Source organism: Mandrillus leucophaeus, unplaced genomic scaffold (assembly GCF_000951045.1).
Source record: "Mandrillus leucophaeus isolate KB7577 unplaced genomic scaffold, Mleu.le_1.0 Scaffold6, whole genome shotgun sequence".
Classification (NCBI taxonomy): domain Eukaryota; kingdom Metazoa; phylum Chordata; class Mammalia; order Primates; family Cercopithecidae; genus Mandrillus; species Mandrillus leucophaeus.
The window spans coordinates 9,292,969-9,310,784 of record NW_012106474.1 but is presented as its reverse complement, the minus strand read 5'-3'; the positions used below and the strand labels follow the sequence as shown (position 1 = coordinate 9,310,784).

Sequence of the window (17,816 nt, the reverse complement as noted above, 5' to 3'; positions counted from 1 at the left end):
ACTAAGAATTTTGAGCTGAGAATCAGAAAGATTGGAGTATATTCAGTATCAGAGACAAAAAGAAAAGAGAACTTGATTTTTAAAGAAATGCAAAGACCAAAGGGGGAAAGATAGATGATCTCAACAAATTTTAGACCAACTCAGTAAGTTCGAGGCTTACTATCAGCAGTAAAAATAACTATGTGATGTCTAGAAAAACTCAAAAAGGATGGTTAGTGGATGATTAGCAAGCAGAATATCTAAATAATGGTTGTAGTTGAGTTTTTAAAATGGGGCATTGGGACTTTCTTCTTCACTAGAATGGTAAAGAGGCCCCAACATCTGCAGTGCCAGTGGAGACCTCACCAGGAGCTTGGGCTTGTTCTCCACTTAGTGACAAAAGAGTTGCCTCCTTCCCATTAGAGTTAAGTCAGAGGACTGCCTAGAGAGTCAGGAATTTCACCACTGTTCAGGGGAATGAGGCCACACCATTTATGATGTCAGTGTGGACAATGGGGGAGCAGTAATGAGTCACTCCTGCCTCTTCCAGCCAGGAGGTTATCAGTGGAGGCCTAGTGGGTTCTGGAATCTCCATCCCCAGCCAGTATTAATGAGGCATTCTTTCCTCTGGGGTCATCCAATATTACTGAAGCATTCCCTCCTCTGAGGGCAGTAGACGCCAAGTAGAGTAATGAGACTTCTACCCCAACTTGGCAGTAATAAGGTAGCACCCTTCCCCCAACCTTTACCAGAGAAATGTCAGAATAAGCAAGCTAAAGCAGAAGCTTTAAGATCTCATAATATAATGTATCGAACATCCAGGTTTCACAAGAAAATCAATGATGACACCAAGAATCAGGAAGATCTCAGAGTGAATGTAAAAATATAATCAACAGGTGCCAACAACAAGATAACAGAAATGTTAGAAATGTCTAGGGAAGAATTTTAAATTACTTTCAAAATGCTTTTATGAATATTATGACACACTTGAGACAATGAAAGAGTGGAAAGTCTCAGAAATGAAATAGACAATATAAAGATGAACCAAATAGAAATTGTAGAACTTAAAATAGAACTCAAATTAAATAAAAGTGCATTTGGGCTCAACAGCAGAATGCAGGAAGCAGAAAGAAGAATCCACAAACTTGAAGACGGAGCAGTAGAAGTTACCCAATCTGAACGACAGAGAAAATAGGCTGAAAAAAAAAGTTTCAGGGATCTGTGGTATCATAACAGAAGATCTAACATTAATGTCATTGGAGTCTACAAGGAGAGGAGAAAGAAGGCAGGCCAAAGAAGTACGCAAAGAAATAATGACTGAAAACTTTCTAAATTTGGCAAGAGACATGAACCTACAGATTCACAAAGTTTAACAAACTTCAAACACGATAAAAAGCAAAGAAATGCATGCAAAGGCACATCATAATTAAACTTCTGAAGATTAAAGATGAGAAAAATCTTCACATAAATAAAAAAAAGTGGCACCTTATCAATAAGGGAAAGCAATGTGAATGAGAGTGGATTAATCATCCAAAGCTTTGAAGCCTAGAGGGAAGTGGCACACTATTTTTCAAGTGCTAAAAGAAAGAACCATGAACCTTAAATCCTACATCCAGTTAAAATGTGGTTTTGGAAATGCAGAAGAATCAATAAAATTGGCCAACTTCTAGTAATACAGACAAAGGAAAAAGTGAAGACACAAATTACCAAATATCAGAAATGAATAATGGATATCATGAGAGACCCTCCAGACATCAGAAGGATAATACAGAAAAACCACAAGCAATTCTACACTTGTAAGTTTGACAACTTAAATAAAACGGACCAATTCCTCAGAAAATACATGTTACTGCAAGTCATGCAATAGGAAGCAGATTATTTGAGTAGCTCTGTAACTTTAAAGGCTATTATATTACAATTTGTAATAGAAAACTCCATATCAAAAGGTGACAGAATAAGAATCACAGAAACCTACTGATTGATGCAGAAAAAAATTGAAAAAATAACTAAAATAACTAAAAATATAACTTTTTGGCAACATAAAAATTTGTCAATCATTTATCAATTCCCAAAAATGTGATTCAAGATTTACTCCTCCAGGAGTTTCAAAAGTCCAGGAATCACAGCTCTACAGTTTCCATGACAGTAATATAGTTAAAACTGTTCTTTTTATATAGCCTCCAGCTCAAAGAGCTGAATAAAATTGTTGTTAAATACATGTGGTTATTTAACAATTGAATGAATTTGACTGAAAATGGTGGCTATTAATTCTAATTCCAGAACAAATTCCTAATCTTCAATAAGTGAAAGGAAATCTTCCTTCCTACTGGTAATGCCCAATGCTGCCTCAATTACTCATATAATCATATACTGGGAGTAATGTGCTATGTAGTGGAGTAAATTCTAAACTCTAATAAACGTGTGTTACCTCACTCTTCAACTCCACTTCAGCATTTACTCATTGTAATAAGGTATTTCTTAATACCACACTTAATTTCAAATATAATCCTTTTATATATGTATTAGATACAATGTATTTTTCATATCTAATGTGTATTTTATATTTATTGTATGTTATTTAGATACGTTAATATATTCATCAAAATTGGAGTTTTTAACAAAATATTACAAATTAACATATAAAATAACTAAAAAGATTAAGTTATATTATTCTGTCCATAGTATTAGCAAAGTAATCATGAATTTATTAAGCTAATATATAAAATGACTAGTATTTACCTTTTTATAATAAGCAGGGAAAAATAATCATGGTTAGACTATATGTAAGGAACAGAGCAGTACACTCATTTTCTAAGTAGTTTACTTATTACTTTCAATTTTGCAATCTAATGAATTAGGTCCCATGTAAATAATGCAGATTCAAAAGATGTATTCAATGTAAATAACTCTATAGGAAATATTTCTTCTTTAATGAAAATTTCAGTTTTGGAGATGGAAGTTTCTCATCGGTTCTAATTTCTCATCTGTTCTAATGTTACTTTCTTGTGAATTCATGTTACCCAATGTGAATTCATGTGACCAAATACACACATATAATAGACCACCTTTTTTTTCTTTCTATACTCATTTATTATTACTTTTATATCGTTTTAGTAGTTTTGTTGTTAATATTCATAATATGAGAACATATTCCACTATTTTACATATATATAGAAAGATTGAAATGTTTTAAATTACTTCAGTATTCCATAAAGTATATCAAACCCAAGATTAGAATTTATAAGTATTTGAAATTGTTAAAGTTTTAACATTCTAAGCTTAAGACACTTCTATTAAAATGTTTTTTGTAAACATAGTATCAGTCTTCCCTATAAAGTGATATTTTAAGTGACATTTTCTAGGAATGCTTTCTAAAGTAGCTTGAAATAAAGTAGACTTTTAATAGTGATTATAAAATAATTTTCTTCCCCAGGTGTTTGTATTAGCAGATTTCTGTTGTCCCTTATTAGATAATGTGGTTTTATCTTCCAACATATTTATACAAACTGAAGTCTTTTAAAACAGAAAGCCCTTTTATTGTGAATGTTTTTAGTATGTCTTAAAACCTGATCCCTATTTTTTTTTTCAATTAAGGTGAGAGGCCCTCCAACGGCAGGGGCATTTAAAGAAAGACCAACCAAGCCCACAGCATTTCGAAAATTCTATGAGCGAGGTGACTTCCCAATTGCCCTTGAGCATGATTCGAAAGGAAACAAAATCGCCTGGAAGGTAAGTCAGGACACAGCTGTGCTGGCCAGCTGCACTTCCTGGAGCGACATCCCCCAATACCAAACACACTTGACTGCTAAGTAAATAAACTGGAGTCATTTCTCAGCACATGGAAGATGGTGGGAAAGCTCTTAGAGAAAGCCCCCCTGTGTCAGCCATCCACCTTGACTAACAATTAAATTACAGCCTGCAAAGAAGAAAATGACAGAGTTGCTTTGCCTTAGAGAATTGTCTGCTGCCCAATTCATCTCTATTTTTATGAGAACCTGGCAGCCCGGCCTGATCAGGCAGTCCATCAAATGATGGAACTGGCGGCTGGATACGGAGAGCAACAGCCATTTATCTACCCCAAATTTCACCTTCCTGCAGGACACTTCCAAATGGAAGCTTTAATTACCTAAATGGATAGGTCAAGATTGTCTGCTCTCTGGAAATGCGGAGTAGAATACAAAAGCAGGCCGATCCCAATCGTGGCTTTCCTCTCCGTCCCAGCCTGTGTCAGCCCGCGCCATGGCTGTCACACGTGCCCTGTTAGAGGGTGACCTCCACCGCCGAAGCCATTACAGCATAGACATTTTTCTGACAAAAGGTTAATTGGCTTCAAAATAAATGCATTGCCTAATGACTCCATTCCAATGTGGTTGTGTTCCTTTAGAAAAGGCTGACTGATGTTATTTGTAAAAACTTGCCAATCTCTTAACCGGAGAAGGCTTTTACATTTAATTTGAGAAAAATAAATGCTGGTCTCTAACCGGCTCCTGCTATTTAATTATTGTTGTGATCAAAGACTTTGCTTTTGGTGATATTTATCAGCTAAAAGGGCTTCTCTGTCTACAGACAGCAAAGCAGTTGTGCACACTTATGAGTATCACATCAAGTTAAGGACAAGAAAAGGCTTTGGCCAAGTATCAGTTACATTAAGCAACTGACACCTTTAACTTGGAAGTCCAGCAGTCATGGCCAAAAGCAAATCAGGAATCGTTTGTAGTTAGTAACAAATAAATTTATGTTTAAATTTGTTAAACATAAATCAAAGTAAATAGCTTATAGTAATTTACTTTGAGAAATTAAATAGCTTAAAAAGGTGCATTAAAATTAAAATTTTCCTTCCTGTATAGAAACATCGAAAGGATTATTTGCATGATATCTAGTATGTCTTTTAAAATATTTTCATATTTTTATCAAACATTTCTAATTCTTGAGCAGTCATCCGATATCAGTTATCGAACTTAGAATTATTCCAGCTTATGTTACAAGAGGAACTTGGTGGTATCCTTATTAGGAAACCTTATTATAAAATTTTGGGGGGATGGGAAAGAGGTGAGTAACATTATTGTCTCCTTTATGATAGTCTCTGTTAGAGTCTGAATTTGTTATGTGAAAATGTATGTATGATGAGAAAAAATATGTAGCGAGTATAACTAACTTTCATGCTTTAGTCTTAATATAAGTATGTATTTCCAAATTTTGCTGGGATTTTTGGATTCGTATATTTGATTGGTTGCATGGATTTTGTGTTTGCCTGTCTATGTACTGGCTCATACAAGATAACACAGTAGAGTGTCTTCAAAACCTGATTCCTGTTGAGTAAAATAATATGTCATAATTCTTTATAAAAAGTGAGTGGCTTTTGGTGTTTTTCAGGTAATTATAACCTACACATAAATTGCATTAATGAAAATAAGTTATATAGATTTATTACGATTCAAATAATTTTATGAGCAACCTTAGAAGTGTAGAGACTAGAAAAAATCACTTTGAAAATAAATTATTAATAAAAATATGAGATGAATCATTTTCTTTATCTTTGATAATCCAACAGTCAGCAGGGATATAACATGCTTTTCTTTTTTATGGATATATTAATTCTCTTAAGCTACTATGGATTATAGTACTGATTCAGCAAGCTAGAAAGTAATAAAAAGAAGAAACAATTTATTTGCTGTCACTGGTAGTATAATAGCATAAATTTAGAAAAACATCTTATTCCAGAAGCTGTGGACTTCTTTTAGAAAGTTGCTACTACATTTTAATTGCATTACTGTATCACTGAAGATAAGACATTCAGATTATTAATCATAGGCTTGGGAACCATCTATCCATAGTTTCATATTTATTTCGTGGCATATTTGAAAAAGCAAGAGACCAAGGCCCCGCACTCCTCTCGTGTGTGGGCAGAGCAGCGGTTTCTGGTCATGCAAACCTCTTGTCTCAGTGTCATAGCTCATCCCTCACTGAGGACTCCTGAGGAGCAGTGCTTCCCTCAGAGGATATGGCCTCTCTCAACTCTCCTCAGACACCCTAGGGACTCCAAGTGGATCTGCGAGCACCTGAAATGAAGTGCATCACTAAGTGAGAAGCATGTCTGTTTCTTTATTGGTGTTTCCAGAGCCTATGGCTCTGAAGGACTTAGGAGGCACTGCTCTAAATCCTGGCACAGGCTGCCCCAGCCTCTCAGGGTCGTTCGGGTCTGTGAAGGTGCGGGTCTGGGGATCCCTCCGCAGGTCCTCAGACTCTCCTTCTACTTGTTCTGGATTAGCTGACCGGATCTTCACCAGCTTAGGGACCGTCGTATGTTCTTGAAATAACAAAGGTACTCTATGGTAACATCAGAAGGTAGAAGAAAGAGTTAGAAACAGACAGATGTCTTTGCAGGCTTAGGTTTCTCAGCCCACACTCTGCTCTCAGTACCAGTTTCGTGCACACGAAAGTGGTCATTTGTTCCTGATGCCAAAACAACGCGGCAGGCTGCGTGTCATCGTCTGTGTAGCTTCGTCTCTTTCTTGTGGCATCTCTGAAGATTGCAGCAGTGTCTGATCCAACTGTCTGCGGTGGAGGAAACGTTCCACATCTGCACCGTCTAATATGGTACAGCCGGCCATATGTGGTGATTAAGCACTTGAAATGTGCCTACCGAGACTGAGGAACTGAATTTTTAATTTTATTTAATTTTAATTAATTTTAATTTAAATAGCCACATGGTTACCCTATTAGACTGTGCAGCTCCAGATTAAGATAATGGCAGTCAAAAATAAATGCCTGAATCTGCTCCCCAGGTGGATAGAAGGCTTTCGCTATGTTAGGATTGTTATTATTAAAGTGAAAAAATGGGACTCATCTATGGACTTATTGTCATGGTTTTCTACGTGTATCATAAATTCCTTGGTAAATATGAGAAAAGTTTTGCAAAATGTTTGTAGCGAAAATTTCTCTATACTTATCAATGGCAGTTCATGAGCTATGAAAGATGAATAGATCTCATCTCAAATATGAAATCTACCAGACAATCTTGATTATCAATGATTGTAGTTATAAAAAAGCTTAAGGAATACTTAAACAAAAAATGTTAATGTGTTTCTTTTGCTACATTTTTCTTGACCCCTCTAACATTTGGGAAATAACGACTGTTGATTGTTTTGCTGTCTTCAATATACCTGAGGCACTGTCGATTTTTAGAAATAACTATCTGGATTGTAAACCATTCATTTATTTTGAAGATGGAAACAGCTACACGTACGCAAAGGTGTCTCTAAAATCTTTCACTTTCTAGGCATTTTGATGTAGTAGATGTTGATACAGGCCGTCTTTCTCCATGATAATGTGCTATATGACAGAATACAACATGCACTAAGATGGTCTTGTTTTCCACTAAATTTCTAATAACCAGGCATAAGAAGGTCCCAGATATCAGATATATTAGAAGAGGAAATAGATAAACCTATAACCCCCTAGGAAAATCAAGATATAATACCAACCCTTTCACAAATGCAACAAAATCACAATCCTCTCAAATCTGAAAGGGAGAAATGCAAAATGGACTTGTACTTTGTCCAAAATCCCTCCCCAGTTCCCCCACAGCACCCAATCACCCCACACCTGACAATGTCATGGTGGTCCTTGTCCAGAGCAGCGGAGGTGCCAGAGGCCTTTCTGCAGTCTAGCTTTTTCTTCTTTGACATGTAAATGATATTCCATAGCCACCTATATTGAAATGAAATTAATAAAGCCAGAACTGATACACATGAACAGGTATATGTGAGAATGGACTTAGGTGGCCTCTACTCACTACCAAAAGTGTATCTTCCTCACTGGCCTATTAGAGATACATCAAATCTCACCATGGAGGCAAATTTCCCCTTAGGTTCATGTAGTAATTGTACCTGTTGATTAAAATTTAGATCTCCAGACTTTGTTTTGTATTAAAAAATGCCTTCTTAATATTAATCAGATAGCTATAAACACTTAATAAATACTTTATATAAATAAATGTTGACATAAATGTGTCACTTATATATTTATACCCCACATTATTTCAAAATGGATTTAAATTGTCTTACAAAAAAACTATAAAGTCAGCATAAATAAGAGATGAGAGAAATGAAAACCATAGGGACCCAAAATGGATCCAGTACCAATGTTAGTAAAAATAGGCCTATCCTGAAATCCTATAAGGCAGAGATCTTTGTCTGTGTTTCTGATTTGTTCACTCACTTTCCTGGTACCTAGAACAGTACTGTCACAGGGCAGGCGCCCAGGGGTATTTGTTGGATAAAAGTAAAGCATTCAGGAGTTGATTATTTTTAAGTCTTATTTCTCTTGCTCCATAGGCCTCTCTTTCCTTATCTGTAAGTGACAACAATGTACCAGGTGATTTCTATGGCCCTTTTAAATTAAGAGCATTCAAATAAGTTTTGTTTCATAATGATTAAAATAACAGTATTTTGAGATGTTCATGGATTACTTCAAAGAACAAATATTGAGTACAAATTTGCCACAGAGATCAATTCTTCTGGTAGTAAAATGGAAATAGTAGCAGCAGGACATTTAATTTGAATCCGTAGCCCTTCAGGTTCCAGAGTGATATGCAACGGTCTTGAGGATGCAAGACCACGAGAATGCTCTTTAGGTTATACATGAATGTTTTTCAATGACTACTCATCCCTTAAAGTTTGCTTTCAAAATGACAAGTTAGCTTCCCTTTCTAAAGGACTGAAAATGTATGTCGCACTTGAACACCCAAGTAAAGGAAATGCTGTGAATAAATTAATTAGATGCATAAATCAGCCTTTATAATTTCCACTGATGGTGTCTCAGACAACACCTTTAATTATGTGTTGACTGACAATTCCATTCAGTATTTCTTCTCTGGCATTTTCTCCTTTTTTTCTAGTTCCTTTTATTTCTCAGTAGCCTTGGTATTCATGAACTATAAAAAGCTCTGTCACTGTGACTGTTTTCATTGACATAACTGATAATTTCCTAGTAGGAAAAACAGTTATTGCATATAATTATTATAAAAGTGTGCACACATTTTCTTACAATTAAAATCAGCCCCGACTCAGGATAGCTCATTATCTGTAAATATTATTGCATTTTAAAGTAAATCACACTGTGATGTGATACACGATCCATTTGCTATCAATGTATTCACAAGATTCTGTAATTCTGAGCTATAATTTAGTCCCTTGGTACCTTCAATTTCTTAATGTTTCAATTTCTTAAGGATTTAAAAAATTAATGCTACATCTATTGCCCCTAAGTTAAAACTGATATTGACTTTTGAAATCTTGTAGGCAAATTTATTTGAGCTGAATAATTTGTTTCACATCAAGGAGAATGAATGTTCTCTTAGAATTGTCCTGGGCTTCTATTTCTTTTGATAACTGCCAAAGCTTGAGTTTGGATAACAGGACTTAGTAGAATTTGCAAGGCAAATTTTACAAGAGAAGTGACAATTTACCTGATTTTTGTACAGGAGATCTGCCACGTTCCCACAGTTGTTTCCTTTGTGATTAATTAATAGACAGAGCTTATTCCAGAAGTCTTGAAAAAAATAATCCTCTGGCAATGAGTGTACCATTCTTAATGCCATTCTTTTATTTGATGTAAATTGCTACATCTTAAAAGTGTACAGCATGAAAATACAGCCATGTATCAGAAATAACTTTTATTTAAATTGGTTAGATGACCTCTGAAAACCAGATGAAAGATTTTCTGCTGAATGGGCTGGTGCTCCCTGCTGCCTATATAATTTATGTGAGAAATTAGTGCAAATGGTTCACTTTTATGGAGCAGAGCTGCTTGTAGCAAGCCTGCAGAAACAATTTTCCCCCAAGCCTCCATCTGTTCTTCAAACTAGGGCATATGCCATCTCATCGAGCTTGAAAGTCAACTGATTTATAACTCCTGGAAAGTGCATAGATTGAAAAGAAAGGTCGACCGCTGCTCTGTGACAGTGATTTGTTTGGCATTGGCTAAAGACAATTCACATTACCAGGGACCCAAGGGGAAACAAGAAATGTTGTAAGTTTCAGAGCTCAGTAGACTGACAACTAGAAGAAAAACAAATCACTCCTGCTTTTTAAGTCAGACGACCACCACGGTTGAAAAGTAGGTCTTGGTAGTGCTGAGGGTGTCAAAGCTAAGCTGCCCCCCGTATTGTCACATAGCATCCCATGAAGAAATGTGTCACTGCCACCTGCTCAGTGGTAAATGTTGCGATTGTAGAAGTATCAGTACTGTGATGTTTAAACAAAAAACGTGTGTCGCTGCTTGTCAGAAAGTTCTGTTTGGAGACACAAATTGGTCTTTGATGAATTTTCTATCTCTACCCAAGGTTAATCTCCAGTTCTGTTCCAGTCAGCAATTTAATGAATGGTTCCCTCCTGTCTTGTCACTCATCACATGTCTCTTCTCTTTACTGAAGCACTATTGAGATCAAAAGTCCTTTGACAGGTGACAAATGGAATCAGATTGGCAGGATGCTTGTAAACAACAACAAAAAAATCATTCTTTGTTTGATGTTTTCATTTGAATAGTCAAAGTGTCATCCTCCTAGATAACAACTTTTAGTATATTGATGTTTTTGTTATCTTTTTACTACATGTATGTATGTTTTTTGTTTTGTCGAAACTGTGTTTCACATGATAATTTTTAAGGAACTCAAAGGAGCATTCATGGTCCTAATTAAGAGAGGAGATTGATAGTGGACATACTGCCACAGGAATTCTAATAGTTTCCTCCAGTTTAATGACAATGAAAAAGACAATCATCTTTAATGTGCAGGTTTAAGTTTTCAGCAGTCATTACTAAGATCTTTGGAAAGGAGATACCCAAACATGTGCCTATGCAAAGCTCCATGTTAGCAGGGATGCACACACATGGCTTTTCCTGTAGTAATTCTCATGGCATGGTGCCCAACCACGTAAGCAGGCTTGTCATTGTGAGCATGTCGTTAGCATGTTTTTGAAGAGAATAGTAACTACTATTTTCACAAAGTTCATTATGTCTGAAGCACATTTCTTGCTATTGGAAAAAGTATAGAAATGAGCATAGTTGACAGAATCATTTTAAAGCCAGCCTCTGCCCCTACTCTAAGACACTGTCTTTACAACAAATAATCCTACAGAATTTCCAAGGTTTGGTTTGAATCTGAATAAAGGTAAACCCATCAACCTTTCTAGCCATAAATTCTCAAATTTTGAGTTCTTATTTAGATTGAACTCTCTCTGTTCATGCACAGGTTTAAGCACTTAAAAAGACAAGTATATGGTTTGAATATTTCTGAATTCTTGAATATCTCGAAAATACAAAATTTCAATTTCATATATGTAAAACACAATTTAATTGAAATTAACATTCTTAAATTACAATTGCTTCCCTTCATATCTCTTTAGAAGATAACATCTTTGTATTCTATTAATAACATATGTTTGCTGAAAAATTAAGACTAGCCTGATTTTATTCCTTTAATGTGAATCTGTTCTTGTTTGTTTGTTTTGTTTAACAGCCTCGGTAAATGCACTATTTTTGTGTAATTAGAAGTTGCTTCCATGTATTTTTCTTTTCCTTTTGTGTATTCTTCCTTTGCCACAGTAAGCTTATTGTCTACTTACTTGAAACTTTTTCTCAACTGAGGAGAGTTTTCTTTTGTAATGTTACTTATTGTTACTCTGTCCCAATTTTCTGTTTTCTTTCTTAGAACAAATATTACATGTAGATTATACATTTATATTCTATTCTATTATTTCTATCGTTATCTCCCTCAATATTTTTATCTCTTTATCCTTGTTTTAACTTCTGGCAGAGCTTTCTTATGTTTCCCATTTTTGTTGGTATGGATGTATCCATTACTCCCACCAGTTCACATTTTAGCTGTGCTTAGGTAAACTGCCCTGCCCCTGGCAATACCCCGTGTCTAGCATGAGCATGTTTCACCTGGTCTTGTTCTGTTGGCCTAAAAGGGGGCTTTGTAACTTCTGACACTGAGATAGCTTAAGTACAGACACCTATAATCCCTAAAAGGCACAGATACCCAGCTCTGTCTTTGTCTGCCTTTACCTGTAGCATTTTGCTTGTAGGACACACTACTTTCTAGGACAGAATGCAATGTGGTACCAGAAATCTCTGTCCCTACTTGCTGTCCTGTTGTTTCTTGAGTTGACTGTGAATGGATGTAGGAAGGGTGAATGGAAGTGGATAGCGCTTTGTCTTGAAAGGCAGCTACTTCAAGGTAGCAGGCTGGGGGCCTAGTCCCTCCCGCCCCCATCATCGCCCTTTTATTCTAGACCTTATGTTTCTGACAGGGCCAGGAAGGGGGATTAGAAAGTGTGGGAGAGATGAAAAAGCTGACTACCTACTTTTGGATTGGTGCCTCTGGTTGCAAAACATAAGTTGACTGTGAATTGTGGTTTTCCAATCCAGTTCCGTTGATCTCATTTTCTGTAGAAATTCCCTTTATTTTCTGCCTGCACATTTGTTATTATACTGATTTGCTGTTGCATGTTACATTTTCCTCTTTTTCTGTATCTTCATAGATAATTTTGTGGTATGTTGGGAGATACTGTGTCAGAGATTCATGTCAACATGCTATTTTAAAACCTTGAGTCTAATTCGCTTTTGTGCATTAATGGACTCCATTCCTTTACAGAGAAGTAATGTGATCTCATTAACACTTAGGCTACAGTGACTTGTCTATTCGTAAAGGAATTGAGTACTTATAATGGGTAAGACATGGTGCTGGGCCCTGTAGCCTGCATAATATAAGTTCTGGTCTTAAGAAGCTTATTGACTGGAATAAATCACTATTCAAGGAAGAAACCGAAAGTCCTTTCAGAGTATATATCAGGTCTTAAGACAGATTGCTTTCGCTTGCATAGATCATAATTCTTAATCTTTTATGCAGTATGTGTTAAACATTTGCTACTTCAATGATCTGGTTCAAATAATTTCTGTAGACAAACTTTTCAAATTGAGAGTCTCTATAAAATTTTTGCCAGTTCATAAATGGTTATCCATTTCAGTGAGCGCAGCTTGCTGATGCTTTCATTTTTCTTGTATTTCAGTTTTTTAATTGCCATACTAAGAAATAATAAATTTTACCTTTAAAATGAACTTTAGGCAGTCAATTCACATACCTACGTATCTACATATTGTGGCAATCCCAAGTATCAATAAGATATTACTGACTTCAATGTTCTACTCTGTACTTTGAAATAAATACTTTGAAAAAAAAATTATGTTTTTACCTGTTTGTAAATTTTAAAGGTTTATCATGCTTGAGATTCAGTCTGAGTTAAGTCTGAAGACTTCTGGAGTCATGGTTAAATACAAGCTGGACTTTCTCATTCCAGCTTTCACATCCCTGCATGTCTGTTCTCTTATTTTCTATCTTAATAATTTACCAGTTTAACCCACTGTATAATTTGTTGAAATGTTTTCAAATTTATTTTCAGTGAATATCAATTCTGGAATTTTTTTATATATATATATATAAAAATTTATTTTATTTTTTATTTTTGAGACGGAGGCTCGCTCTGTTGCCCAGGCTGGATGGAGTGCAGTGGCGCAATCTCAGCTCACTTCTAGCTCTGCCTCCCGGGTTCACGCCATTCTCCTGCCTCAGCCTCCCAAGTAGCTGGGACTACAGGCGCCTGCCACCACACCTGGCTAATTTTTTGTATTTTTAGCAGAGATGGGGTTTCACTGTGTTAGCCAGGATGGTCTCAATCTCCCGACCTCATGATCCACCCGTCTCGGCCTCCCAAAGTGCTGGGATTACAGGCGTGAGCCACCGTGCCCAGCCTATATTTGTTTCTTAAAAAGATCTGCCTACTCTTATATTTTTCTCACTTTATAGTTTCTCTTACTATCTTTATCAGATTGTATTTTTAAGTACACTCATTTGAGGTTCTTTTTCACACTCATCTATTATCTTGAGTTCCTGGGGTGTGAATTGGAATCTGCCTTCTGTGGGAGTCCCTCAGGGCCTGGGTTGTGAACGCACACCTGTGGTGTGCTTTCAGGTTCGTCTCTTCAGGACACACATTCTGAACCACTTTTTATGTGAATCAGCCTTCATGTTTCCTCACTGGGCTACTATTCACTGCTCTAAATTTGAGTTTCCCTTTCATTTCTGGGGACTTACTATTTGCCTATCTTACTTTTGAGAATGGCTATGCATTTTTAAATTTTATTTTATTTTACTTTTCCTCCAGTATTTATAGCTTTTTTGGCCATATTGACCAGAGGTCTTTCTATTAATTCTGTAAAATTGTTTTCTCAATTAACTGAATATCTTCACTTAGATGCAGATTAAAGTACCATCTTGAGATGTAATCTTTCCTCAATGTTAGACCAATTCTAATACTTCCACAAGTGAAAAAAAAAAAACAATGGAATAAAATATGTTTTGTTTTTCCCATGGAAGTCCCTTTATGTAAGCAAGTTACCTTTATGTAAGTTAATGTGTATTGCCTGATTGTGTATGTGTGTGCGTAATCAAACACACATAAATGAAAACTCTGTTGAACATAGCAAAACTTGGGTTTGGAAAAATCACAAGGAAAAGACGTAAAAATTTCGTGCCAACCCACAATTCTCATTTTTGTATGTATATAGTACATGCATGTGTATGTGTGTATTTATATGTGTATGCAAATATGTGTAGACATTTTGTTCCTATTTCAGTACCAGAGTAAAGATTTTTCTTTTCTTTTCTTTCTTTTTTTTTTTTTCTTTGAGACAGAGTTTCAGTCTTGTTGCCCAGGCTGGAGTGCAATGGCACAATCTTGGCTCATCGCAACCTCCATCTCCCGGGTTCAAGCAATTTTCCTGCCTCAGCCTCCCAAGTAGCTGGGATTACAGGCATGCACCACCAAGCCCAGCTAATTTTGTATTTTTAGTAGAGATGGGGTTTCTCCATGTTGGTCAGGCTGGTCTCGAACTCCCGACCTCAGGTGATCCGCCTGCCTCGGCCTCCAAAAGGCTGGGATTAGAGACATGAAACCCTGCACCCAAACAAGATTTTAATTTTCGTATTGTAAAATTAAGGTAGGTGGGGTTATCCTAAGGAGATCTTTATCTTCTCAATATTCATATCTACTAATACGAATCTCTTGAGAAACATTAACCCTTCCATTGGAAAACATCTTTCAAATGCTTTCCATTTGCAGTAAGTTGTGTAACATTTTACTGAACATCATTAAATACTTTTTAAAAATCAACAAATTATAGCATTGGATTGGAGATAATTTAGTGTTTAGAAATCATCTTCATAGAAAGAATCACTGTAGATTTATTAGTAATTTTTAGTTTTGAAGAGTTACTTGGGTAATGATTAAGTAACTTATATATGCACAAAAAGATTGTTCATTTACATAAATTTTTATTTATATATTTTAAATGCATTATGAGAAGTGCTAGTGTATTAGATTGCTAATATTAAAACCACAAGTCAAAAAATACAAAAGTTAAGATTTTTGTAATTCTATTTGGGAATCTCTAGCTTTTTCTGTTGGTGTGGGTTATAATTTCAACACTGCATTATTCTAACTTATTACATTTAATAAACTAACAATTGGGACTAGCTTCAAATCTCAAGTAGCAATTTAGCAGATGGTTCATTTCATGAGAAAGAAATATGGACTATGGTGGCTATGACTGTACTATTGGAGAAATGGAAGAAAGTGAAAGTAAAATGTATTGGTTAGTTGCAATATTGCTAGTAATATTTTGTCTGGTTAATAATATTAGAATGTAGATCAATTTGCACAAATAATAAGTTCCACAACCAAATGAATAATCCTCTATGGAATATACTAGTATTGCAGAAAATCTTTTTGGTAAGAAATTTTGCATGCTATTACTGTAAAGCATCATTATTTGGCTTCTTAAACAATCACTTTGTTTTTCTCATCATTCGCTGTCTTGTACTTTATACATCAGACATCTCTGTGCATATAGATTATCAACCATGCTGACTCCCTCTTTGTCTCTGAACCTGTACCATGCTGGCCTCTCTTGAATGCCTCCATTGTCTCCACATCCACCTCCTCTGCTCAGCCTCTAACTGCTCATCTGCTTACACCTGGCTCAGCTCTTACAGTCTCTTAAAAGTCTTTCCTGACTTTCCCAGGCCAGATTGAGTACCCTTCGCTGGGAAACCAGCATACGCTATTACTGGTCTCATCGCTGAGTAAGATAGTGATCTGCTTTCACATCTCCCCTCAAGATGGTGGACTGCAGAAGAGCTGGAGTGGGGTTATTTGACTTTGACCTACCTTAGCCCCTGATACAACATGAGTAAATATTTTAAGGCTGATGTTTCAAATGATTCGTTAAAATACATTTTTATACTTTTCATATATTTTTGTTTGTTGAATCCAGTAGCAATTGCAATTTTCATCTACTTGCGAACCAAGAATGAGGGTGGTTATTTGTGACTTTTAAATTTTCTTTGCAGGCCCCATAGATCTTTCGGTAGCTCTAGTTATTTTTGTTTTCTTATAGAATGTAGTTTGCAGTACTTTTAAAGCCTGTATAATATCAGCTCACTGAATATTGCTGATTGCTGAAGAAAAGTGTTTGTTCGTTTAAACTCCAGTGATCATAAATTGCATTCTTATCTATGTGTTGTCTTTAAATATGTGCTGCCCAGTTGGTGCTCATGTAACTTGTAAGAAGCGTTATTCACTTGCTAGGTGTTACCTGAGTACCTACTGGATGCCGGACCCTGCTCTAATCTGGAAATACAGCAGTGAATGAAGCAGCCAAATTCTCAGTGCTCATGGAGCTTCCACTACAGTAGGAAAAACTAAACAACCAAACAAATAAATACAGAGACTGATAAATGGTAATGTGTAGGCCATTTGGTAATATTGTCTAAATTGTTTTTAAAAATAAGAGTCCTAACTTAATACTTTTCCCTGTTTAAAATGCAGTGATATCGAAAATAATAAAGTGTTAAGGAGAATGCAATGAAAATAATCAAATAAATTGTGCACTTTCAGAACCTAGTACTGAAAATCAGTGTAAGAGTTATAACCCAACACTCTAATGAATTAACAAATTATATTTTAATTACATTTTATTCCACTAAAACCCTAATTAAGGAATCATGAATGACTGTGTTTTGTACATTTCAACATAAATATTTTGTGAGTTTATGCAAATATATATTTCCTTTGTGAAAAGTACTTTTCACATTTCAAAAATAAAAAAACCTAAATAGCCAAGCAAATCCATTTTTTATGTCCCCTTTCTCTCTTCTTTTGAAAGTAAAATCATTACCAGTGAGCAGATTTAGAAAAACAAACAGGAAATGATGAGACACATGTGAGCAGATAAAATGTCACATCCAGATTGTCTTTAGAGAGAGCACATGAAAGCAAGCACCAAATGCAGGCAAGGCCTGGCCTGCAGGGAAGACACATTCAGATGGAGTCACAGCTCATGAACTTATCTGGGATACAAATATATAAAAGTGTCTTCTATGGCAGTTATATAATAGGCTGTATCTGAGAAATTAATGGAATTTAATGAAAAGAGATGAAACTGAGTATTAAAGATGTGCACTATTCATTTGTTTGTTCTGAGCATTCTTTCATCCATCACACATTTCAGAAGGTTGCAATTTATTAAGTGCAGTGAAAATCACTGGTGATATAGGCCTTTGTGCAGTGTATACAATTAGCCATAAGTTACATTCATGAGTTGCATAATGTGGTTTTGGTCAACGATGAACTGCATATTCGATGGTGGGACCATAATATTATAATGGATCTAAAAAATTCCTATTGCCTAGCAATGACATAGCCATTGGAACGTTC

The 17,816-nt window shown here is 35.7% G+C and overlaps 1 protein-coding gene across 2 annotated transcripts in view; it reads left to right on the top strand.

Moving 5' to 3' along the window:
- PACRG (PARK2 co-regulated) overlaps nt 1-17,816 on the top strand; it is a 605,305-nt gene that overhangs the window by 96,778 nt on the left and 490,711 nt on the right. For both annotated transcript variants that reach the window (XM_011999645.1, XM_011999644.1), the window contains exon 2: nt 3,574-3,708. In XM_011999645.1, coding sequence (XP_011855035.1) covers nt 3,574-3,708 — 135 coding nt within the window. The remainder of the gene's footprint in view (nt 1-3,573; nt 3,709-17,816) is intronic.